Below are 26,258 nucleotides of genomic sequence, written 5' to 3'. Positions count from 1 at the left end.
CATTGAACTTTAATGAAAAAATTTGAGCAAACCTGGAAAAATCATTAAAGGCATGGTTTTACATCTCAAAACATGAGGCTTTTGTTGGATTGTAAGAAAAATCTACTTATACAAGTAAATTTTTCAGAAAATTAAGGGGAGATTATTCAAACATTATTTATTTACTTATATGTGTATACTTTTTTTCACTTCTTCAAGTAAATAAAATACACTTGTACAAGTAGTACCCCTGACTGACTGTTGGGTTGATTATTTATCAAGGCACAGCCAAGAAAACAGAGTAGGTTAGATTTTTTTTTATTAATGAAACAGAAAGATAGAAATACTGGTTCAAGGGAAAGGTTAGTTTTATTTAATATAAGTATCATTATTAAATATCTCTTTGTCAATATTTGTTTCTCATTGGCAACCTATAAATTTTGCGGAAGTATGTGGTCAGTGCATAACACAAAGATTCCTGATTCAAACCATTTCGGGAACAAAATTTCAGGGACTGTTCTCCCTTGACACCGTATGCAAGTACGGTCTTTAGAAACAATGTCAGATAGTCTGTCGGAAGGGGGACGATAATGGATAACCCATGTTAAGAGAGAGCAATATTTCTTTCATGTAAAACCTGTGTAGAAATTTGAAAAAAGCAGGTTAATATGCTGCTAAAAAGGCAGACCTGTAAACATGGTAAAGTGGTATTAGGATTGATATAATTTGTAATAACTAGTTTCTAAGTTCACTATAGATAAATATGTTTAAACTAGACAAAAACCCAACCCCCTGAATATATTTGATTGAAATGTAACACCAGTTATCATGGTTATCAAGTAACCATTGACATGACATTCACTTGATTTTATTATCAGATTATGGTGGGTCAGCTTGTGTACTCAGGATTGTCTGTATTCTACTAATATGTGTTCAGTCCCATTTTCTGGTAAATATATATTTAGAGGTAGTCTCAATGAATAGAAGCTCACATATTTCTAGTTAATTATGGTGATTGTAGATTGTCAGGAATGGATTGGGGTGATTTAAGCTTGAAACTTTAATTTCTTGCTAATTTTACCACAAGATATTTCTCACCACACTTCTTCATTGCACCCACTCTAGAAGAACATTTCAATAATTTTGAAAATTTTACGCTCCACTTAAGCATTGTTAAGTTTATGCAACCCCCCTCACCTAAAATCCTGGATCCGCCCCTGTTATAGACATATAGATATTTAAAACCACATCTGGAATACATGACAATGGACAAAGATGCTTTGAAGTGCTTGCATGCTTTGGTTGTATACATGTGTGATAAATTGCCACAGTGAAAAATAAGAAAGGAGGGACAGCAATTCTGACATAGATATGCATGATCTTCTGATATTGTAATAATCATGATCAGGGTTCTCGTTAAGACGCGTATACGCGTCCTGGACGCATGGAAATCGAGCTGGACGCATCATTTTTTAAACCCGTGTCCTGATTGTATCCCCTGATTCACAGAAACACCGTTTTGCCTAGAAGATTAATGAAATGACATTGTTTTGACAAGAAACTAGACCGGAAGTTGATGTCAAAACATCGATGTGATCAGTCTATGGAAGAAGCGTATCGATAAAAACTTTTCTTATATCAATGAGCGATATTGTCTAATATCAATTGTAAATATGCAGACATTCCATGCGGAAAATGTTGTTTGCAGCAACGAAAAATTAAGAAAATACTAACTTTAAAACTTATTGTTCAAATATAAACAACAATTGAGTCTAAATATACATTCAGAAGTTAGTTAGAAGCTAATGTTTATGTCCGTGTAAAATTTGAAGTGCTATGTTTTTCTTATAAACATAAATAAACAATGCGATATTTTCAAAATATCAATGCGATACTTTTAAAATATCATAACGGTGTTTTTGTAATATCGATATTAATGTATTAGTAATTATTAGTATTAATATTTGACTGCTGTATCCATATTTTGACAATTTTACCTATTATGTCTGTTTTGTTCATGCATCGTTATAAATATGACAGAATTTGATGATACTGTCTTACACGTGACAGGTTTAGCGCAATATAACCAGGTTCAATCCACCATTTTCAAAATTTGAAAATGCCAGTACAGATGGGGTTTAATAAACAATGTCGTCAGATTCCGTCATTCCGTAACAAACCATTATACGTAGTTGTTTTTTAAACGCCTTCATATATTGGGCTGATTTTTGTTATGTGAGTTAACCATGATGAGTTACAGATCAAGTTTAAAGTTTGTTCTGCTTGGTTAATTGTTGTCGCAATTACGGGCTATGGACTTTGATAAATTGTTGAAAATTTCAGTTATACAGACTTTTTTTCTAAATGCTTTCAGATATTGGACTGATTTTTTTTTGTATGTGAGCTAACTATGATGATTTGCAGATTTAAAATTGTTTTGCTCAGCTAATTTTTGCCAAAATTAAAGATTAACAACATTGAAAATTGTTGAAAATCACAGTTATACTGACTCTTTTTCTATACGCCTCTAGATTTTGAGCTGAATTTTTACATGTGAGACTACCATCATGTTTGTGTCATCGTTTGTTATTGAAATTGCAGATTTTTCAACATTTTAAGACGGGACAATTCGTGTTGCTTTGACATATCTAGTTTTTGTCTGTTTCGATATTACCCATGTGGATAGGCTATAGCATTGGGACCTCAAGGGCAGATCCAGCTGTTTTCAAAAGGGGGTTCCAAACCTAGGATAAGGGGGTGGGGTCCAACCAAATGTTCCGATTCAAATGCATTGATCTGCCACTGGACCTATATTAGAATCTAATAGGTTGGTAGTCTATTTACAACCGTATTTTTATATTCCACCATTGCATCATCACTTCAAATAGAATTAGTCGGTTAAACCATGTGATTGAAAACAATAGACTGAACAGGTTGTTAACACTTTCAAATATCAATAGGGTCAAGCAACATTTTTAAAATGATAAGATCGTGTAAGCGTTAATTTTGTTATAGATACGAAATTTTAGTGATATTGATCCTCAAATATTAAGCCGATCATGAACTAAGTTTGTGAATTATGTGTGCGGTTCATTTGACATGCATTGTGACGTATCATCGTATTAATTTTATATTAGAAAACTATAGCAGTTATATTAGAAAAGAATCGCATTCATAAATTTTTGATATTAAAAAAATATCGCTATGATATAAGACAAACATTGCATTGATATTTTAAAATATAGCAGTATCTTTTACTTATAGGCGATTTTGGCTTATCTAACAATTGAATTCATCTCAATTGCATTCCACATAATTTGCTACATGACATTAATTGAATTTGTACATCTATAAATGATAAATCGTGCATTTATGTCTCATTTATTAAACAATTCAATTTTCTCGTTTTAAATACACCTTGCTTGGTATAACTTAAAATAATTCATGGAAATTATACAGCAGACGTATGTCTTGTTAAATGTCAGCCTGTTTTAAGAAAAGAATCATTACTTCATATTGAGAAATCTTCCTTCCTTCATAAAAATGTATACATTCGTCTGCGATTTCCCACAATGCAACTCGCTGATATAAGACAATATCGCTCATTGATATAAGAAAAGTTTGTATCGTATCGCACCTTCCATAGACTGGTGATAAGAAGATCAATATTTCTGACAGCTGATAGATTTATAATTTACATTGTCTGCATGGTTGAACAAGCCAATGAACGGTGATCATGAGACATTTGTCAAATTGAAAAGTAAAAAAATCTTTGCAAACTATTTTTTTTTAGATACAAATGCTTGACTGTACCTTAAATGAAATGAATAAAAATCCAAACTAAATTATTAAATGCAGAATAATCCAGAAAATGAATTCCTTGACCAAATGTTTTCTTTTGTTTAGTCGGTTAAAGAGCTGACCAGAGCTCATGTTTTCTCTGTTATTATGTATACCGGGTATATATATATGCTGACTCTAAATAAAATTTACTTACTAATTTTCTTACTAAACATGTCACATGATCATTTTAGGTGGGAAAAATACTTGGGGAAACACCTAAGTAACAGACAACTCAGTCTGGCTATTTATAGACATTTAAAATAAACAGCTGATATGGTAGTGCCATGAAAGTAGTTAAATTTGGTGTATATAGCTCAATCTATACTAATTTAATTGGGAAAAGGGTGTACAGAGGGAGGGGTTAATTTGTAAAGTTATTTTTTTTGTAATTTTGATAAATTTTGGTAACTAAACATGACCAGACAAATTGTTTAACTGAGTTTATTATTAAATAGTCCATTCATATTAAAAAAATAAAAAATAAAACCATACCTATCGCCCTGATCTTTTTTGTGGAACTCTGGCTTTGGCAAACCAACATTTTATTCAATGTTGCCCCACATCAAGAATATGAATGACCCAGAAAGAAGTCTGTTACATGTTTATATTTTGAACAATAACTATTAATAAGAGGTCATAATTTGTATTAATTTAATAAAAACTACCAACCCAACACACATCGTTTAAGTTGTATTTCGTCATAATTCATTATATTATGACACAAAAAAAATACATGCATACTGGACTCATCAAAATCTTTTGGGACTCACCATTTCTAAAAGTGATGAGTCCCAGGACTCACCATGAAAATTTCCTAGTGAGAACCCTGATGATAATGTTTGGAGCAAGAACATGTTGATCATTGTTGATGGTTCATCACTAAGGAGACAATGATATCTTTGATTAGGATAATTAAAATTTATTACAGGTGTTTGATTTAAAATAATCAGTCAGGGGTACTACTTGTACAAGTAACCTTTATTTACTTGAAGAAGTAAATAAAATATACTAACTTATATTTATAATTAATATGAAAGTTAATTATAATGTTTGAATAATCTCCCCTGAATTTTTCTCACGTACATTTGTAAGGCCAAAAAATATAATACATGTGTTTCCACTAACCCTACCTATCCTAATTTTTAGGGCATACCTAACACTTTTTATGCCATTTTGAAACCAGAACTGTTAACATGGTTTAAGTCGGAGTGATTTCATAGTAGAAACCAGCTACATGTAGAAAAAAAATTGTTAAAGACAATAAAAATGATTATGCTGACTGCTGGAATGGCCATGTTAAAGGACATACATGTATAGTGCCCTATAGTTGTTAATTTCTGTGTCATAATCATTTGGTCTATTGTTATGATTCTGGAGAGTTGTCTCATTGGCAATCAAACCATCTTCTTTTTATATGAAAAAGCATCATAATACATGTGTATAAAAGAAACGCAAACAGTGGAAATATTTTTTGTGATGACATGAGCACTTGTCTTGGGTAAGTTAAACTCCCCTAAATTTTACTTGTCCAGAAAAACATTGAGAAAAGTGACTTTCCCTGGATATCTAAAGAAATATTGAAGTATTCTACAATAAGCTTGTATGATTTTTTAATTTTTTTTTTCTTCTCACAATATATATTTGATTATGGATATGTAAGAATAAAAGAAGGTATGGGAGTAAGACTAATAAAATAGAAACCCAACAAGTTGAACAACAACACAAATCGAAAGGTATACATGTAGATTGGTCAATTTTGCAATGTTCTTAAACATGTTAAAAATGATAGCCAGTAGGTGCATGAAGTTTTGAATCCAGTAAATAAAATGAACACCAAATAATAGATCATCATGATCATTTTACATATTTTATCAATCCCAGAAAAATATCTTTCATTACCCATGGAAATAAACGAATCATGAGTATGGGAAATAGAACAAATTTTGTAGGTTGAAACTGTAGGAGTTGTGACCACAAACAATGACAAAGGGATACATCATGAAAAATATGAATTGTCCATGCAGAAATAACCATAATAACCTGATAACATGGATAAAAAAAAGTTAAAAACAAAAATCCTCATACAGTATGTACAGTATGACTGACAAATGATATGCATGAAAACATACAAAAAATCATGATATAAAAAAGTTTCTTTTATAATTGTGTTTCAATTAAGACTTGTTTATACATTGTATATACATAATATGATATACATGATATACCTTATCTTATGAAGAAAAATGGAATAAAGTGACTGCTCGACTGGTTCCGATAAGAGTGATGATTGTGTGTTGTAACCATCAGATTCATTAAATGGATGTTATTGTATAAAAATATACATTATCCTGATCACTGGCAGTTTTGTTTAATTTGTCCTCCAATATGGCAGAGTGTATGGTGACAGGTGTGTATTGTTTCATACATCATGTACACATGGGTAAACATCTGTTTTACTTTTATCACTTTCATTGTAGAAATGGACTTTCTGGAAGTATTAGAGGCTAAAAATCTGAGTAGAAACACATCAGATAACACACAACTGACAGTACAGAGACTAGTACAGTTAAGAAGACAAAGAGATGCTCTCAAAATTCAGTTACAGACTGTAGAAACTATGGTAAATGTCCATTGGAAAAATTATTAAGATCTGTCCACCTTTCCATGGAAACTCCTTTTGATTTAGTTCTGAGTATTATTATTTTTTAATAAACCAACTACAACAAATGTCATATTGACAGTGCAATATTTAATTTTACTTCCCACTTTGCTTATTAATATAGTCAAATCATTTCATGTATTTAGACATGTATCCCTTTTCTCAAAATCTTTTACTGTTTTAACTTTTAGTCAAATTATCTGTGATATATATTTTTTTTTCTTCAAATTCAAATATCTTGATATTAAGCTCCTTTGCTGTCAATACATCTTATGTTTGCAAAGGTCTGCAAGTTTGTACAAAATTGCCAAATTATTGTTTTAAAGTGCTACAATGTGCTATATATAAATAATATAAATAAGAAGATGTGGTAGGAGTGCCAATGAGACAACTTCATATTATTATATAAAACTGCCAATACTGTATTGTTTTAACGTCCTACTAGTATATGATATACTCAGGGTTTTTGTCTCCCCTTGACAGAGTATGCTGTTTCTTGCGTCTGCGCCATCAACAATTTTATCAGTTTGTGATTAAATTTAATTAGAACAGGAACCAAAGGTCAATGATATTAAGCATGTATTTCAATGTACATGTGTATAAGCAAGCCTTCTCATTGATTATATGATTACTTAGCCATTCTATAGTGATTATTTGATTACCAGTTCAAATATTTCATGATAATCTGTAGGACTGTATTTTTTTTTTATTTGACTATCTTGTTTTAAAAAATAGTTATCATTATGTGATTATATTGGCAAAACATTTGTGATTATGTGACAGCTTGGACACCCTGATTAGGTTTGCTTCTGAGGAACCACTAGTGTCAGGTGAAAGATTTGGTATGAATTTGTATTTCCATGAGATTGTGTCACCCTGTACCTTCAGTCATGGTTCATTGCCTTTGAATAATTTGCATAACTTACATGTTAAAGTATTACTATTTTAATTTAACATTTGCATTTTACAATTGAAATAACCTTGGCACATTGAAAATTCTTCTCTTTCATTATAATTTTAAACATATATGTGAAAAGTAAATAAGCAGTTTTTTAAATAGATTTCAGAAAACAATGTGTCATTGGAAGAAGATACTCCAGAGAGAGATACAGAGGAATTAACTGATGTAAAAAGTCATCATCAGGAGTTGTCTACCTTGATGGATTGTTACAGATTAACAGGTGATAAGAATCAAGTGGTGTAAAACATAAAACTAAAACATAAAATTACCTGTCAGTAAACTTTTAAAATTGAGAACAGAATGTGTCAAAAAGACAACAACCTGGCCAAAAGCAAAAAAAAAATCCCACCAATGGATCTTTAACCCAGCAAGAAATCCTGCACCAGGAGGCAGGCCTTAGCTGGTCCCTAATATAAAAATGTGTTCTATTTAGGAATTAATGGACACCACACGAAACTCTAAAAAAATATAAATGAACCAAAATTTAGAAACAAACATACATGACTTACAAAGCCCAGATGCTCTTGACACACACAAAAATGTGGAGGGGGTTAAATAGGTTTTGTCTCTTTTGCATGGAGATAACCATATGGCCCTGACCCCTGATCATGGTTTAAACTTTAAAATTTTACAAATTCGCATGTTTAAGTGTGTGTTTATATATATATACCAACTTGAAGGGAAAAACTTTTAATAGGTTATTTAATAGGCAGTTATATAAGCATTTGAATTTCTCATTTTTTGCAGAGGTTATTTTGCCCTGCACTTTTAGTCATGGTTTATTTACATTAAATGTGTTGCATAGTTAAACTTCACATGTCATGCATGTTCAGGTGTTGAATTTTGAATTTTGAATTTTTTATCATACTATCCAAATTGCACAAAGGTGAGAGATTACTCTTGGTTTACAGGTCATTTGTTCATGGGACTTGTAGGAGCTTTCTAGCACCTGTATCTATGCATATCAATACATTTTTTACATTTAATGGAAATTATTGATTTTTGTTGCAAACCGAGCAAACATTTCTTTATATTACTAAACAACTATATTTACACATTCAGTTTTTATTTTAGGATTTTCAGTGTTTTCTGTTGACAATACCAACATTATATTCAGTTATGACACATCACACAAAGGCGTTTGTCATGAGACCTTTTACTTAGAAATTCAGGATTTGGAAAACGAGAATTTCAAAGTGATGAGACATTCTTTTCCTGGTTTTATTCCTGTCTTGGATTTAGAAGAAACATTACTGAAAGTAGACCCTAGACAGTTTCTGCTTAAACTAAATGATTACTTGTTTGCATTTATTACTAGAAGAGAAGAGGCAAAAATTGTACAGGTAAATAAGGACATTAGAAATGGACTTTTGCCAGTCAAAATCTATCTTAAAATTTGAAATACAAATCAAACTATCTCTTTGCCAATGGTGAAATTAAAGATTGATTATATATAGTAGAACCTACATTGCAACATTGATTCTCTGTGACTGTAAAGGAATGTTTAATATTTGTATTGTCATCTAATGATGTCACACTGTGAATATGGTCATAAGTTTTCTCTGCTTGTAATTCAACCATTCTGTCTGAACCCATGGTTGTTTTCTGACTGAATTAATTATACCCCCTTTTGCAGGATGCATAATCATGATTATGGTTTATAGGTAATTTGTGCATTTCTCCTTTGATGTGAAATCACTGATAATGTCAGTATCACCCTCACTGAAAAAAAGACCTGCAGCAAACATTTGCCACAAGTTTGCAGCAAATGTTTTCTGCAAACTTGCTGCAACCATTTTACCATGCAACTGAAATTTGCAGCAAGCTTGCTGCAAACATAATTATGCAAATTAGATTTGACGCAAGCTTGCGGCAATTGTTTGCTGCAAACATAATTATGCAAATTAGATTTGACGGAAGCTTGCGGCAATTGTTTGCTGCAAACATAATTATGCAAATTAGATTTGCTGCAAGTTTGCTGCAATTGTTTGTTGCAAACTTGCAGGAACTACACATATACTAATGTCATGTGTGAAGACACATTCAATTTAAAATGATCTCTTTCAAAAATTACACAAAATTTTATAAAAGTCAATTCCTGTCTTTATACAAACTGTCATTGGAAGAATTCTTGCAAACTCATGAGATTTAAGGAAATACATACATGCATTTGAGTTTTGAAAAAGGGGCAGAAGTCATTCTCAAATGACATAATATACCTGTATTAAAAAATGAACAAGGTAAAATCTCAAATGTGTATTGAGACTATAAAGCTAGGTAATAATTGCATTACAGAATTTAAATTAATCTTATCATGATCATGATGGTGCAGTACATCAGTTACAAATTCAAACTTATAATGGCTTAAGTTTTTCAATAACACATACATGTATATATAATTGCTTACTTAATTATGTATGATGATAACATTAATTATACCCCCACTTTAAAAAAGGGGGGTATACTGTTTTCCCTCTGTCAGTCCGTCCGTCCGTCCCATGAATATTTTTCGTCACATTTTTCTCAGAAACTACAATACAAGGATTTCTGAAATTTGGTTTCTGGGTTTAACTAAGTCAGCTATACCGTGTGATGTGTTTTCAGATTGATCACTTGACAACTTCCTGTTTTTATTTCATTAAAACATGAAGTTCTATGAATCATTTGTACTTACAAAATTACGTACTGATTATCCCATATTAATGAACCAAATATCTTATATGTGAAATGCATTTCCAAACACAACCAACATGACCTAGCCACAATTTCAAATTGTTAGCATCCAGGAAGTGCCAACTAGGCATGCCCAGTCAATATTGTGTAATTCCTGCAATGTTCTGGGAGACATATAGAATGGTCAAAGTTTTCTGCAATCTTGCGGCAAACATATAAAACAGTCTTCTGCAATTGTTTGCCAGAGGTTTGCAGCTAGCTGCAAACATCTGCAAACACTATTTTCTGTGTTCCTGCAAACTTTTTGTTTGCCGCAAGCTTGCAGCAGACTAAGTTTGCGGCAAACAATTCAGTTTCATAAGGGCAAGGATCTACTTTCCCTTTCATTCACAAAATGGTATGATTTTTTTCCGCAGAAACGCAACTTTTTTGGTGAACCTGTCATTGTTTGAAACTTTCAGAAAAAGTTAGTTTAGCCTTTTTATATGACTGCAAACAATTTTTGGAGATCCTATAATGGTATGCTGTTGTTGTTTTTTCGTTTTCATGGTCCAAAGACACATTAGATTTTGGACAATGGCTTAAGTATAATAAGAATGGATCTCTATAAAAAAAATTAAGAAGGTTCAATACCACAAAAGGAAGGTTGGGAAAAATTTTGCGGATGATGGTCCCAACAGTTTAAGAATTAGGGGCCAAAAACAAGTATTTTTCTAGTTTCAGGATATTAACTTGTGTATAAGTATTTGGATGTTTTAAACCAAAAGTAGAAGGTTCATGTAAGGTGTTATGTATGGCAAGCCAAAGTGGACAAAAAGAGCTATTTTCTAATATTAGAAAATCATTTTCTAATATTAGAAAATCATTTTCTAATATTAGAAAATCATTTTCTAATATTAAAAAATCATTTTCTAATATTAAAAAAAGAAAAAGTCTATTTATTAATATTAGAAAATGATTTTCTAATATTAGAAAATGATTTCTTAATATTAGAAAATGCTTTTTATACGACCGCAAATTTTGAAAAAAATTTCATCGTATATTGCTATCACGTTGGCGTCGTCGTCGGCGTCCAAATACTTTTAGTTTTCGCACTCTAACTTTAGTAAAAGTGAATAGAAATCTATGAAATTTTAACACAAGGTATATGACCATAAAAGGAAGGTTGGTATTGATTTTGGGAGTTTTGGTCCTAACATTTTAGGAATTAGGGGCCAAAAAGGGCCCAAATAAGCATTTTCTTGGTTTTCGCACTATAACTTTAGTTTAAGTGAATAGAAATCTATGAAATTTTGACACAAGGTTTATGACCACAAAAGAAAGGTTGGGATTGATTTTGGGAGTATTGGTTTCAACAGTTAAGGAATTAGGGGCCAAAAAAGGGCCCAAATAAGCATTATTCTTGGTTTTCGCACAATAACTTTGGTTTAAGTAAATAGAAAACAATGAAATTAAAACTCAATGTTTATGACCACAAAAGGGAGGTTGGTATTGATTTTGGGAGTTTAGGTCCCAACAGTTCAGGAATAAGGGGCCAAAAAGGGACCCAAATAAGCATTTTTCTTGGTTTTCGCACCATAACGTTAGTATAAGTAAATAGAAATCTATGAAATTTAAACACAAGGTTTATGACCATAAAAGGAAGGTTGGTATTGATTTTGGGAGTTTTGGTCCCAACAGTTAAGTAAAAAGGGGCCCAAAGGGTCCAAAATTAAACTTTGTTTGATTTCATCAAAATTGAATAATTGGGGTTCTTTGATATGCCGAATCTAACTGTGTATGTAGATTCTTAACTTTTAGTCATGTTTTCAAATTGGTCTACATTAAGGTCCAAAGGGTCCAAAATTAAACTTAGTTTGATTTTGACAAAAAATGAATCGGTTGGGTTCTTTGATATGTTGAATCCAAAAATGTACTTAGATTCTTGATTATTGGCCCAGTTTTCAAGTTGGTCCAAATCTGGGTCCAAAATTAAACTTTATTTGATTTCATCAAAAATTGAATAAATGGGGTTCGTTGATATGCCAAATCTAACTGTGTATGTAGATTCTTCATTTTTGGTCCCGTTTTCAAATTGGCCTACATTAAGGTCCAAAGGGTCCATAATTAAACTAAATTTGATTTTAACAAAAATTAAATTCTTGGGCCTCTTTGATATGCTGAATCTAAACATGTACTTAGATTTTTATACGACCGCAAATTTTGAAAAAAATTTCGTCGTATATTGCTATCACGTTGGCGTCGTCGTCGTCGTTGTTGTCGTCAACGTCGTCGTCGTCCGAATACTTTTAGTTTTCGCACTCTAACTTAAGTAAAAGTGAATATAAATCTATAAAATTTAATCACAAGGTTTATGACCATAAAAGGAAGGTTGGTATTGATTTTGGGAGTTTTGGTCCCAACATTTTAGGAATTAGGGGCCAAAAAGGGCCCAAATAAGCATTTTCTTGGTTTTCGCACTATAACTTTAGTTTAAGTTAAAAGAAATCTATGAAATTTTGACACAAGGTTTACGACCACAAAAGAAAGGTTGGGATTGATTTTGGGAGTTTTGGTTTCAACAGTGTAGGAATTAGGGGCCAAAAAAGGGCCCAAATAAGCATAATTCTTGGTTTTCGCACAATAACTTTAGTTAAAGTAAATAGAAAATAATGAAATTTAAACACAATGTTTATGACCACAAAAGGAAGGTTGGTATTGATTTTGGGTGTTTAGGTCCCAACAGTTTAGGAATTAGGGGCCAAAAAGGGACCCAAATAAGCATTTTTCTTGGTTTTCGCACCATAACTTTAGTATAAGTAAATAGAAATCTATGAAATTTAAACACAAGGTTTATGACCATAAAAGGAAGGTTGGTAATGATTTTGGGAGTTTTGGTCCCAACAGTTTAGGAATAAGGGGCCCAAAGGGTCCAAAATTAAACTTTGTTTGATTTCATCAAAATTGAATAATTGGGGTTCTTTGATATGCTGAATCTAACTGTGTATGTAGATTTTTAACTTTTGGTCCTGTTTCCAAATTGGTCTACATTAAGGTCCAAAGGGTCCAAAATTAAACTTCGTTTGATTTTGACAAAAAATTAATCGGTTGGGTTCTTTGATATGCTGAATCTAAAAATGTACTTAGATTCTTGATTATCGGCCCAGTTTTCAAGTTGGTCCAAATCGGGGTCAAAATTTAAACTTTGTTTGATTTCATCAAAAATTGAATAAATGGGGTTCTTTGATATGCCAAATCTAACTGTGTATGTAGATTCCTCCTTTTTGGTCTTGTTTTCAAATTGGTCTACATTCAAGTCCAAAGGGTCCAAAATTAAACTTAGTTTGATTTTAACAAAAATTGAAATCTTGGGGTTCTTTGATATGCTGAATCCAAACATGTACTTAGATTTTTGATTATGGGCCCAGTTTTCAAGTTGGTCCAAATCAGGATCTAAAATTATTATATTAAGTTTTGTGCAATAGCAAGTCTTTTCAATTGCACAGTATTGTGCAATGGCAAGAAATATCTTATTGCAAAATATTGTGAAATAGCAATTTTGTTTTTAATTAGAGTTATCTTTCTTTGTCTAGAATAGAAAGCAAGAAATATCTAATTGTAAGAATTTTTTTATTTGGAGTTATCTTTCTTTGTCCAGAATCAACTTAAATCTTTGTTATATATACAATATACAATGTATATTCACTTTTTACTACCAACTGATAAATTAAAATAATCTTTACCATTCAGTGATAACAAGCATTTTTTTTTACATCTTAATATTTTATGATGTATTTAAATCAGTAGTAATTGTTGCAAACTCCATTAGAAATTTTAATTGAGATTAGTTTTGGAATAAGGGAAAGGGGGATGTGATTAAAAAATTGGGTTCAATTTTCTCATTTGAAATTTCATAAATAAAGAGAAAATTTCTTCAAACATTTTTTTGAGAGGAATAATATTCAACAGCATAGTGAATTGCTCTAAGAGAAAACAAAAATTTTAATTTCATTAGAACACATTCATTCTGTGTCAGAAACCTATGCTGTGTCAACTATTTAATCACAATCCAAATTTAGAGCTGAATCCAGCTTGAATGTTGTGTCCATACTTGCCCCAACCGTTCAGGGTTCAACCTCTGCAGTCGTATAAAGCTACGCCCTGCGGAGCATCTGGTTTAATATTAAAAAATCATTTCTTAATATTAGAAAATCCTTTTTTAATATTAGAAAATCATTTTCTAATATTAGAAAATCATTTTCTAATATTAGAAAATCATTTTTTAATATTAGAAATTCATTTTCTAATATTAGAAAATCAAAAGTAATTTCTTATATTAGAAATTCATTTTCTTATATTACTAAATGTTTTTTTAATATTAGAAATTCATTTTTTAATATTAGAAATTCATTTTTTAATATTAGAAAATCATTTTCTAATATAAGAAAATCATTTTTTAATATAAGAAATGCATTTTCTAATATTAGAAAATCAAAAGTAATTTCTTATATTACAAATTCATTTTCTAATATTAATAAATCATTTTCTAATATTAAAAAATCATTTTCTAATATTAGAAAATCATTTTCTAATATTAGAAAATCATTTTTTAATATTAGAAAATCATTTTCTAATATTAAAAAATAAGGTACTTTTTAATATTAGAAAATGATTTTCTAATATTAAAAAATGGTTTTCTAATATTAAAAAATGATTTTCTAATATTAAAAAATGATTTTCTAATATTAAAAAAGGATTTTCTAATATTAAAAAAGGATTTTCTAATATTAAGAAATGATTTTTTAATATTAAAAAATCATTTTCTATATTAAAAAGTACCTTAATTTTTAATATTAGAAAATGATTTTCTAATATTAAAAAATGATTTTCTAATATTAAAAAATGATTTTCTAATATTAGAAAATGATTTTTTAATATTAGAAAATCATTTTTTAATATTAGAAAATAGCTCTTTTTGTCCACTTTGGCTTGCCATAGTTATGGGGCAAACAGTTTAGGAATAAAGGGGCAAAAAGGGCATTTTGCTAGTTCTCTGACTATAACTGTAAGTGTATGAATCTTGCTGACATTGTACCACAAGGTTCCATATCACAAAAGGGAAGTCTGGGATCGAGCTTTGGATAACTTCCCAAAAACATGTAGGAATTACAATCCAAAAAGGGCCAAAATATCATTTTTGTAGTTTCCAGACAATAACTTATGTTTAAATGTATGGATCTATCTGAAATTTCACTACAATGTTCCATACTACAAAAGACAAGACTCGGATTGTGTTTTGGGATTATATTCATAGACCAAAGTCCAAAAAAGAAACTCAAATAAGGATCCAGGATACATTGAAAAAAGGGGTAACGGGGGCCCAAAACAATAAAAGTTTGGTGTGCAACAGGTAAAAAGTCTACATTAAGCATACATATATCCATTGACTTTGTACATGTTGTATGATCCCGGTAGCCTTCCCCTAAATCTGTTTCTGAAGTTAAAGGTAACCTTAAGGCCTTCAAGTTCAATGTTTCATATTTCTCATTCGGGTTGTTAATGAATGACATAACTGAAAAAACAAGAATTTTAATCCTAAAATAATTTGAAATCAATGTGATCATTGTCTGGATGAATGTAGTCTATATATTTGGACTAGGATGAACTCAGAAAAAGGGGTTGGCAGGTAAGGGGGTGGAGTGTTATGTTTCTTTGCCCAAGTCAGAAAATTGTTTAGAAGTTTATCAATGCGAGACCAACTTTGAAGTTTGAGTGGTTGTTCCCTAATGACAAGATTGGGAAAACAAGAACAGACATTTTTAATTATTAAAATGATAAGAAAGGCAAGATAATTATCATGATTTTACTAACAAGTTTAATTTTGCAGATATAGCTAGTAGACTGTCTTTATAAATAGATAAAAACAATCCCAGGCTTAAAAACAAAGAAATTCAAATCCTGACATCCTGAAAATTTTGAAACAATTATTCCCAAAGCAAGAAGGTATCAACTGTGAAAACCTCTAGCAAAACAACACCCAATGCAGGAGTGCTGATAAAGGTCAGACCCCTCCCTTTTATAGGAATAATTACACTTATACTTAAATAAGATTTTTTAGCTCATCTGGACTAAAGGCCAAAGTGAGCTTTTCTCATCACTTGGCTTTCGTTGTCTCGTCCGTCGTTAAGTTTTACTAAAAATCTTCTCCTCTGAAACTACTGGGCCAAATTTAACCAAACTTGGCCACACTCATCATTGAGGTATCTTGTGTAAAAAATGTGTGGTGTGACCCAGCCAACCAACCAAGATGGCCGCATTGGCTAAAAATAGAACATAGGGGTAAAATTCAGATTTTGGCTTATAACTCAAAAATCAAAGCATTTAGAGCAAATCTTTAATACAGGGGTGAAATTGTTCATTAGGTCAAGATTATCTGATTTTCAGATGAATTCGACAACCCGTTGTTGGGTTGCTGCCCCTGAATTGGTAATTTTACGGAAATTTTGCTGTTTTGGTTATTATTTTGAATATTGTTATAGATAAAGATAAACTGTAAACAGCAATAATGTTCAGTGTTGTAAGATTTACAAATAAGTCAACATTAACAAAATGGTCATTTGACCCCTTTATGAGTAATTGCCCTTTATAGTCAATTTTTAACCATTCTTCGTTAATCTTAGTTATCTTTTACAAAAATCTTCTACTCTGAAACTACTGGGCCAAATTAATCCAAACTTGGCCACAGTCGTCATGGGGGTATCTTATTAAAAAATGTGTCTGGTAACTTGGCCAACCAACCAAGATGGCCTACATGGCTAAAAATAGAACAATGGGGTAAAATGCAGTTTTTGGCTTATAAAGTTCTCAAAAACCAAAGCATTTAGAGCAAATCAAGTGATATTGTTGATCAGGTCAAGATCTATCTGCCCTGGAATTTTCAGATAAATCAGATAACTGGCAGAAGTGGTAATTTTAAGGAAATTTTGCAGTTTTATGTAATGATCTTGAATATTATTATAGATAGAGTTAAACTGTAAACAGCAATGCTGTACAGCGAAGTAAGACCTAAAAATAAGTCAGTATGACCAAAATGGTCAATTGACCCCCTAAGGAGTTATTGCCCTTCATTTTCAATTTTTACCAATTTTCACAAAATTTGTAGATTTTCACTAACATTTTCCCCCTGAAATTACTTGTTCAAGTTAATTATAGATAGAGATAATTGTAAGCAGCAAGAATGTTTTGTAAAGAAAAATCAACAAACACATGACCATGTCATGAATCCATCTGTGTTCTTTGTTTAATATTCACATAGACCAAGGTGAGCAACACAGGCTCTTTAGAGCCTCTAGTTTAGCAGTAAGAAGTATATAGAGCAAACCTGTGCTTATTCAAATTTGTAAGTCAAGCAGTTTTCTTTTAGACGGCTATGATTTGTTTTCAGGGAAAATTAAACGTAGATTACAGTGAACCTGTCGACTTCATTGAAATAAAGATAGGAAATTCTTCAGATATACTTCAACTAGAATTCCAGTTAACATACACTGATCTACTGCACACAATGCCAACAAAGACTAGATTAACAGTTATTGTTAATGGTGAGTACAGTGACCTTATAAACAACATGTCAACACAGACTAGATTAAGGTGAAGGAACAGTAAATGGGTTATGTTCGAGATTTTGCTAAAATTTTGCATACAACCTTGGCTCGTTGAAGTACAACTGAAAATTGAAAAAATAATACATTTATCTCTTTTATTATCTGAAAAATTGCAGATTGATTTCTTTTGATATGGGTAAATATTTGTATAGAAAGCACATAATATCGGCGAAAAACCATCTAAAATTTGTCTTAAAATCGCCAAATCTCTAATTCTACTCCATAGATTTTTCTTAAAAAACTATATATTGTTGACACATAAATTTCTGTTTTAATGATATAAAATAATCATAGGGTCACCAACTTCTTTTTTTGTCTAATACAGTCTAATAATCAATTTGTTACCTTGTTACCTTGTTAGTAATGAAAAACGTTGAAAATCAACGTTTTATGGCCTGCAACGCGATAACGTTACGATTATTTCGACGTTTTGTTGGCTTTTTCACAACTAACGCAACTTTGTTGATGGTCCGAGAACACAATTAATTCGTAGTGCATTTCTTTTAGAACATAAATGAAAATAAAAAAAATCCCACCTGCGCTTTCTCAAAGAAACTTTTACAGTGTGTTGTACTACTTTTGGGACAAATTATATCAAATTTATAGAAAACTTCATCGTCTCTAACTCAAAATATGGACAATTTTATGTTTAGGGCGTCTTGAAATCTTTTGACAGCTTCCGAAGTGCTCATTTTCAACCTTTTTCAGCTGGACCAAATCACTACTTTCCTTTAAAATTCTGGACCCAAATTTTTTTACAGTGTAATTTCATCCCCCTTCTTGCAATTTGAGGCAGTGAACATGGAGAAATAAATTTGGAAGGGGTATGAAAATTAATGGCAAGTAACCCACTGTCAACACTAGGGACTATATTTGTGAACAACGAAAATCAAGGGACGACAATGGTGGTCTCGGACCTAATAGGGTAGAAAGAGTTGACAAATCTTAAAAAAACTTGGTATGAACAAAGCTTAATGTATTATAACACTGCTTACAAAGTTTCATGACAATAGGATGTACATTATAGACATTAAGTTAAGTTCTATACTCATCTTTGAGTGTAAAATTTTGACGTTAAAATTGAAAAATTTCAACTATCAACATTTGGGGCTTTAAAAATTAAAATATTGCAAAAAAATACTTTTTAAATGCCTTAACATATAACTTATCATGTACTAAAAGCAATAGAGTACTCATTTGATTTATCAGACTTGGCATAATTATTCAAAAGTCAAATTTATATGAGCCTGTGCCTAAAAATTCAGGTTTTTCAATGAAGGGGAGCCTTACATGAAGATGTAATATTTTCCAGCAATTTTTAATTTGTGAAGCTTTTTAGTTATAAATAATCCTTACATATGTATTTAAAGTACTTTAAATGGAAAGAAAAGTTACAAATAACATATCATATTAGTTTAAAAGGGTCTTAGGCCAAGTAAGACTGGAAAAAATTTAGGGTCAATTAAGGCCGTGCTACATATTTACATTAAAAAATGCATATTGAGGCTATAAGAAATAAAAATTTGTGTCTTTTTTATCATTTCTATACTCATGTGACATGATACAACAAATCTGAGCACAAAAAGACTCTTGCAATTAACTTTTCTTACAAGCAGTATGGGCTGAAACAAAGATTTTTGCCTTTTTAGGGAAAAACTTGCATGCAATTTATTCTCAACAGGCTTATATTTAAACCACTTGCTATCCTACAGAAGAAAAGAAATTTATTATGAGAAATGGAACAGGTACAATAGACATTGTAAAGTGCATTTGATACAAATTTAGTGAGGTCTGTAATATGGACATCAAATTTTATATACCAAGCTCCCCACTATTGCCTTCATCCAAACAAGGCGTTAGACAAGGGTCATTTATACAACACATTTTGCACATTTTATCTGAGATAAACTTCTTTTCTGTAGATTCAGAGTTCATAAATAAGTAAAAGAAGCAGGTAAAGGCATAGAAACACAAATATTGACCCATAAAAACCTGTCAGATAGAAAGTCAGGATGCCATTTATGCATCAATATTGAAAAAGTTATAAAATGCCTATTTTGACCATAAAATGCAAAATTGGTAATTTTTGCAGAAATTCTATAAAATAAAAGTTTAAATCCTTAAGTTTCATGCTATTTGACAAGTTGACACCATCAAATCATTTAGGGAAGTTGCCAGAGTACAAATTCTATATTTACAGATTTCACCTCTTAGGTCCGAGAACACAATTAATTCGTAGTGCATTTCTTTTAGAACATAAATGAAAATAAAAAAAATCCCACCTGCGCTTTCTCAAAGAAACTTTTACAGTGTGTTGTACTACTTTTGGGACAAATTATATCAAATTTATAGAAAACTTCATCGTCTCTAACTCAAAATATGGACAATTTTATGTTTAGGGCGTCTTGAAATCTTTTGACAGCTTCCGAAGTGCTCATTTTCAACCTTTTTCAGCTGGACCAAATCACTACTTTCCTTTAAAATTCTGGACCCAAATTTTTTTACAGTGTAATTTCATCCCCCTTCTTGCAATTTGAGGCAGTGAACATGGAGAAATAAATTTGGAAGGGGTATGAAAATTAATGGCAAGTAACCCACTGTCAACACTAGGGACTATATTTGTGAACAACGAAAATCAAGGGACGACAATGGTGGTCTCGGACCTGATGTATACCATAAAAACGAAGTCGGTGACCCTATTTTTATTTTGCATCATTATAACGGAAATATATGTATCAACAACATATAGTTTTTTAAGAAAAATCTATGTTGTTTACAGATTTGGCGATTTAAAAACAAATTTTAGGAGGGTTTTGGCCGATTTTATGTGCTTTCTATGCAATACAAATGTTCACCCATTTTGTAAGTATTCAATTAATAATATTTCAAATGATAATTGAGATAAATGCATTATTTTTTCGATTTTCAGTTGAAGTTCATCGAGCCAGAGTTGTATGCTAAATTTTACTGGAATCTGTGACAAAGCCCATTTACTGTAACTTGACCTTAACAGTCATTGTTAATGGTGAGTACAGTGGGGGTCGCCCCGATATTCCGACACCCGGTTAGTCCGACACCCCATTGGTCCGACACCCCAATAGTCCGACACCCCACTAGTCCGACACCCCGTTAGTCCGACACTTCAACGTATATTATGAAATTATATATAACTATATGCGAATGCTTGAAATACTGAACGGACGAAAACATAATTGCAAACTGCATTCGTACATCAAAAGATATATCAAATTCAAACACTCAAAAACATGCTTACAGATCTGTTACTAGTAAAATGAGAATGGAAATGGGGAATTATCAATAATGTCTACATGTATTTGTTGTTAGGATGTACAAGTACCCGGCCACGTGCACTTGTATTTTTGTCCATCTGATAAGTTAAGCCATTTTCAACTGATTTGTATAGTTCGTTCTTATGTTGTACTGTTATACCACTGTCCCAGGTTAGAATCCCGCTAACATATTTAATCCCGCCACATTATGTATGTATGTGCCTGTCCCAAGTCAGGAGCCTGTGTAATTCAGTGGTTGTCGTTTGTGTATGTGTTACATATTTGTTTTTCGTTCATTTTTAGCTCACCTGGCCCGAAGGGCCAAGTGAGATTTTCTCATCACTTTGTGTCCGGCATCGTCGTCGTCGTCCGTCGTAAACTTTTACAAAAATCTTCTCCTCTGAAGCTACTGGGCCAAATTAAACCAAACTTGGCCACAATCATCATTTGGGTATTTAGTTTAAAAAACGTGTCCGGTGACCCGGCCAACCAACCAAGATAGCCACCATGGCTAAACATAGAACATAGGGGTAAGATGTAGATTTTGGTCTATATCTCTGAAACCAAGGCATTAAGCGCAAATCTGTCGAGGGGTAAAATTGTTTATCAGGTCAATATCTATCTGCTCTGAAATTTTTAAATGAATCGGAGAACCCGTTGTTGGGTTGCTGCCCCATAATTGGTAATTTAAAGGAAATTTTGCCGTTTTTGGTTATTATCTTGAATATTATTATAGATAGAGATAAACTGTAAACAGCAATAGTGTTTAGCAAAGTAAGATCTACAAATAAGTCAAATGACCAAAATGGTCAGTTGACACCTTCAGGAGTTTTTGCCCTTTATAGTCAATTTTTCCAATTTTTCTAAAATTTTTGTAATCTTTTACAAAAATCTTCTCCTCTGAAACTTCTAAGACAAAATGTAAACAAACTTGTCCACTATCATCATAAGAGTATATTGTTTAAACATGTGTCCGATGACCCTGTCCGCGAACCAAAATGGCTGACCTGGCTTAAATAGTACATAGAGTAAAATGCAGTTTTTTGTTTATATCTCTGAAACTGAGGCTTTTAGAGCAAATCTGACTGGTGGCAAAAATGTCCATCAGATTTAGATATATATGCCATTTGTTGTTAAGATTTTCTGACAGTGAAAAGCACAATAAAGGCAAATTGATTATGTAAGGGGACATAATTTAACTTAATGCATACATGAGAAATAGACAAACAGTCAACTCAGAGATGTGTTCTAGTACATGTATTGTCAAACAGATTTTGGAATAATAGTTTACTACAATTTAAAGACTCTTGTTGTATTATCCTCATAATCTGGAAATGTTTAAAGTAATATAAGGCATGCTGTAAAATGTGGAATGGACTTTAATACTAGTTTTCATGATTTGGTGCTAAAACTGTTTCTTTCAGTCAGATTAACCATAAACAGAGTTGGCAATCCACTAATTCCTCCTGAATCACCATGTTTGACTTCTGTGTTTATTTGAAACATCATATATTTGGGTTTTGTTCACTCCTTAAGTAAAAATGGGAAGATAAAAAAAAGTGAAAATCTGCCAGATGGGGTAGGGATGGAATGTTTGATATTTTTTTTTGTAAGAAATGAGTGCAGACTGGTATTCTTTATTGTAATATGTTCCAAAATAAGAAATCTATGCATCATAGGTGTCACGACTGGTTTCAAGTTTGTTATGTCTTGGTTAAGGTGGCACGGTAGTATTTGCTTTCCAGAATTTAGGTTGCTCTTTTGTGTACCCTACTTAGGTAAATGTATCTAAACAGTGTGATTGGACAAAAAATACAGTATCAACTGAACATATGATACTTTCCCAAACTGAGTGATGAATCAGGTGTAGAAAAATATGATTTTTTTTTACATACAGATGAAAATGAATTTTTGAGAATTTTTTTTAATTTTGCATTCACTGCACCATAAATGACCTAAAAGTACTAGTGGCCTTAGGATTTTAAAAATAGCAAAAAAAGTAAACGGTCATGATACATATTCAAATTCATTTCTGAATGGTAAAATGATTCAAGTACTTCAGTTAACTGTGAATGTAGAATTTTTTGCAGGTGTTAGAAAGTGGTGAAAATTCTAAAAAGGCTATCATTATCCCTTATGGCCCAGGAAATACTACCGTGCCACCATTGTCGCCGATTTCCTTGTCGTGTAGTTAATTAATAAATTACATGATACGGTAACGGACATGGTATAAATACGTATTCGGTGTAATGGTCGATAATTAACGGCTCTACATTTCCTATTCGAAACAGCTCAAAACTATTGGTTTTGGAAACTTGTCTTTCTTCATTCATTGAAATAGAAATATAATGAATCGCTTTTGTAAATATACAAATAAATTAAAAAGAGAAATATTGGATTAAAAACGGCAAATAATAGTTGTAATCGTCTTCCCTATTCAAATTAAAAACTTTTCAACAATTAAATAAATAAAAAGTTTTTTGGCACGTTTTTTTTTATAAAATAAAAACAAACCTCTTCTAGGAAATCGTTTTATCTTGAAAAATAACTTTCTTGTTCTTAAATGATTTATTTTAGTTTCCAATTATTAAATTAGAAACCCATGGATAATTCTTTTAAATAAAGAAGCATAGTGAAATAATTACAAAAATAGCTTGAGGAAAGCATAATTCTAGTGTTTGAATAAAAAAAACGTTTCTTGTTTATACAAGTCCTCATTAAATTTAAGGTTTCAATATAAATAATTGTTTTCATGAAACTGCTTTTTTAGCTGATTAAAATGTAATTTCGAAATTGATTGCGGATCAAAAGATTTAATTAACGCAATTAAAACAATTATGATCCTACTTAAAAATGATGAAAATATTATGAAAAACACAAGCCCACCGAAAAAGCTTGCTTTGATCATGATTCTTCAGCATTCATGACAAAATACACACAAGCCTACAACATAGAGAATGAAGTTTGTAAATGCAAATCATTCATTTGCTAACCATGTACGAGAAAGAGAACTTCTGACTGATCACCAGACAGAGAACAGGTCAATGTCTGGTTCCAGTTTGCAATTAACCTACACTACCAAGGTTAGTACCTCCGTGGGATAGTGCGTATACACGATTCTCACGGGACCACTGATCAAAACTTAAGACGTATATTTCAAAAGCAAATAAGTAACATCTGATAAAAAAAAAAAAAAAGCGACACACTAGGTTCTTGTAAAACTCACAACAAAAGTCAAAAAAAAAAAAAAAGTACAAACAATAAGTAGATCCTATTTTTTTTTTTTTAATTAAAAAAACAACAACATTAGGAACATATAGGGCGCAATTTCCAGTAGGAAAGCCGTCCTTAAAAAACCCACAGAAGAAGAAGAAAGAGAACTTCTCTTCTTGGTCTGATGGAATGGACTTTGATGGTTTACTAGAATGCTAACCAGAGTCTGACACTGCTGGGTTTTTCAGATGAAGATTTTGAACCTTTACCTGCCAAAAAGTCTAAGACTGCAATAACAACACCATGTCAGCCTAGCCAACTGAAACCACCCTGTTATCAGTGTCCAGATTGTGATAATTATACATACATTTTCTGAAAAAAGGTGTAGATTTTGTTGTGCTTGAAAGACAGATTAACATTTGCAATGCGAATGCTTAAGAATGTTTTTTTTTTGTCAGTGCATATTTTAGTATGGAAAACCTTAATCCTCAATCATGACCAGTTCTTTGGTATATATATTTTAAGTCTTCATATCAATTGTATCCTAGTTAGATTGAATAACTATAACAAGTATTTTCCCATGTTTAACCCGCCACATTCTGTATGTAAGTGCCTGTCCCAAGTCAAAAGACTGTATTAAGTGGTTTTCGTTTGTTTCTGTGCAACATATTTGTTTTTCATTAATCTTTTTTACATAAATAAGGCCGTTAGTTTTCTCGTTTGAATTGTTTAACATTGTCTTATCGGGGCCTTTTATAGCCGACTAATTTGCGGTATGGGCTTTGCTCATTGTTGAAGGCCGTACGGTGACCTATAGTTGTTAATGTCTGTGTCATTTTGGTCTTTTGTGGATAGTTGTCTCATTGGCAATCATACCACATCTTCTTTTTTATACATTATGTTTGTTGTTTGGATTTTTACAGCTGACTATGCAATATGGGCTTTGCTCCTTGTTGAAGGTTATATAATCCAGCAGTTGTTAATTTCTGTGTCATTTGGTCTCTTGTGGAGATTTGTCTCATTGGTAATCATACCTCATCTCCTTTCATATTGCTAGCTTTTATAAATGAAATAAATTTCAGCCAAATTAAAAAATATAGATATACTGTTCCCAGCTCTAATCAACAATATTGAAATCAATTCATTTACCAATAAATAAATTGAAGATGACGATTGTTGTTTGCATCTCCCGCAATGGGGGAGTGAGGGCCTGGGGTAAGAAATTCCGTTCGGATAGCGGGTTAATTGACAGGTTAATTGATGTGGAAAGTATGTGTTCACAGTTTCGGCATGCATACTGTCTTATGTTGTTCCTCGTAAAGATAAACATTTACATAATAGTACTATCGATGTGTCACATTGCTCTCTAAAAACTGGTCTAACACTAGGTTCACAAATTAGTAAGTTTCTGTGTATCAGCTTACTACTATTGGTCGGGATTAATTGTATTGTCGGACTATTGGTGGGTCGGACCAATGAGGCGTCGGACTAATGAGGTGTCGCACTAGTGGGGTGTCGGACCAATGGGGTGTCGGACTAACGGGGTGTCGGAACATCGGGGCTGCCCCGTACAGTGACCTTATAAACAACATGCCAACAAATAAAATTGAGAATGGAAATTGGGAATGTGTCAAAGAGACAACAACCCAATTAAATAAAAAAAACAACAGCAGAAGGTCACCAACAAGTCTTCAATGTAGCGAGAAATTCCCGCACCCGGAGGCGTCCTTCAGCTGGCCCCTAAACAAATATATACTAGTTTAGTGATAATGAACGCCATACTAATTTCCAAATTGTACTCGAGAAACTAAAATTAAAATAATACAAGACTAACAAAGGCCAGAGGCTCCTGACTTGGGACAGGCGCAAAAATGCAGCGGGGTTAAACATGTTTGTGAGATCTCAACCCTCCCCCTATACCTCTAACCAATGTAGAAAAGTAAACGCATAACAATACGCACATTAAAATTCAGTTCAAGAGAAGTCAGAGTCTGATGTCA

At 31.9% G+C, this 26,258-nt stretch overlaps 1 protein-coding gene across 5 annotated transcripts in view; it reads left to right on the top strand.

Moving 5' to 3' along the window:
- Positions 1-26,258, top strand: part of LOC134691209 (centromere protein O-like) — a 33,868-nt gene that overhangs the window by 3,080 nt on the left and 4,530 nt on the right. For 4 of the 5 annotated variants that reach the window (XM_063551551.1, XM_063551548.1, XM_063551546.1 and 1 more), the window contains exons 2-5: positions 6,300-6,442; positions 7,542-7,662; positions 8,517-8,785; positions 17,539-17,692. In XM_063551551.1, the coding sequence (XP_063407621.1) occupies positions 6,302-6,442; positions 7,542-7,662; positions 8,517-8,785; positions 17,539-17,692 (685 nt within the window). In that variant the 5' untranslated portion in view covers positions 6,300-6,301. Of the gene's footprint in view, positions 1-891; positions 929-6,299; positions 6,443-7,541; positions 7,663-8,516; positions 8,786-17,538; positions 17,693-26,258 lie in introns of those variants that run through there. The other variant, XM_063551549.1, reaches the window with a different exon arrangement.

Source organism: Mytilus trossulus, chromosome 11, assembly GCF_036588685.1.
Source record: "Mytilus trossulus isolate FHL-02 chromosome 11, PNRI_Mtr1.1.1.hap1, whole genome shotgun sequence".
Taxonomy (NCBI): domain Eukaryota; kingdom Metazoa; phylum Mollusca; class Bivalvia; order Mytilida; family Mytilidae; genus Mytilus; species Mytilus trossulus.
The sequence above is the reverse complement of the archived record's forward strand: the minus strand, read 5'-3'. Positions and strand labels throughout refer to the sequence as shown.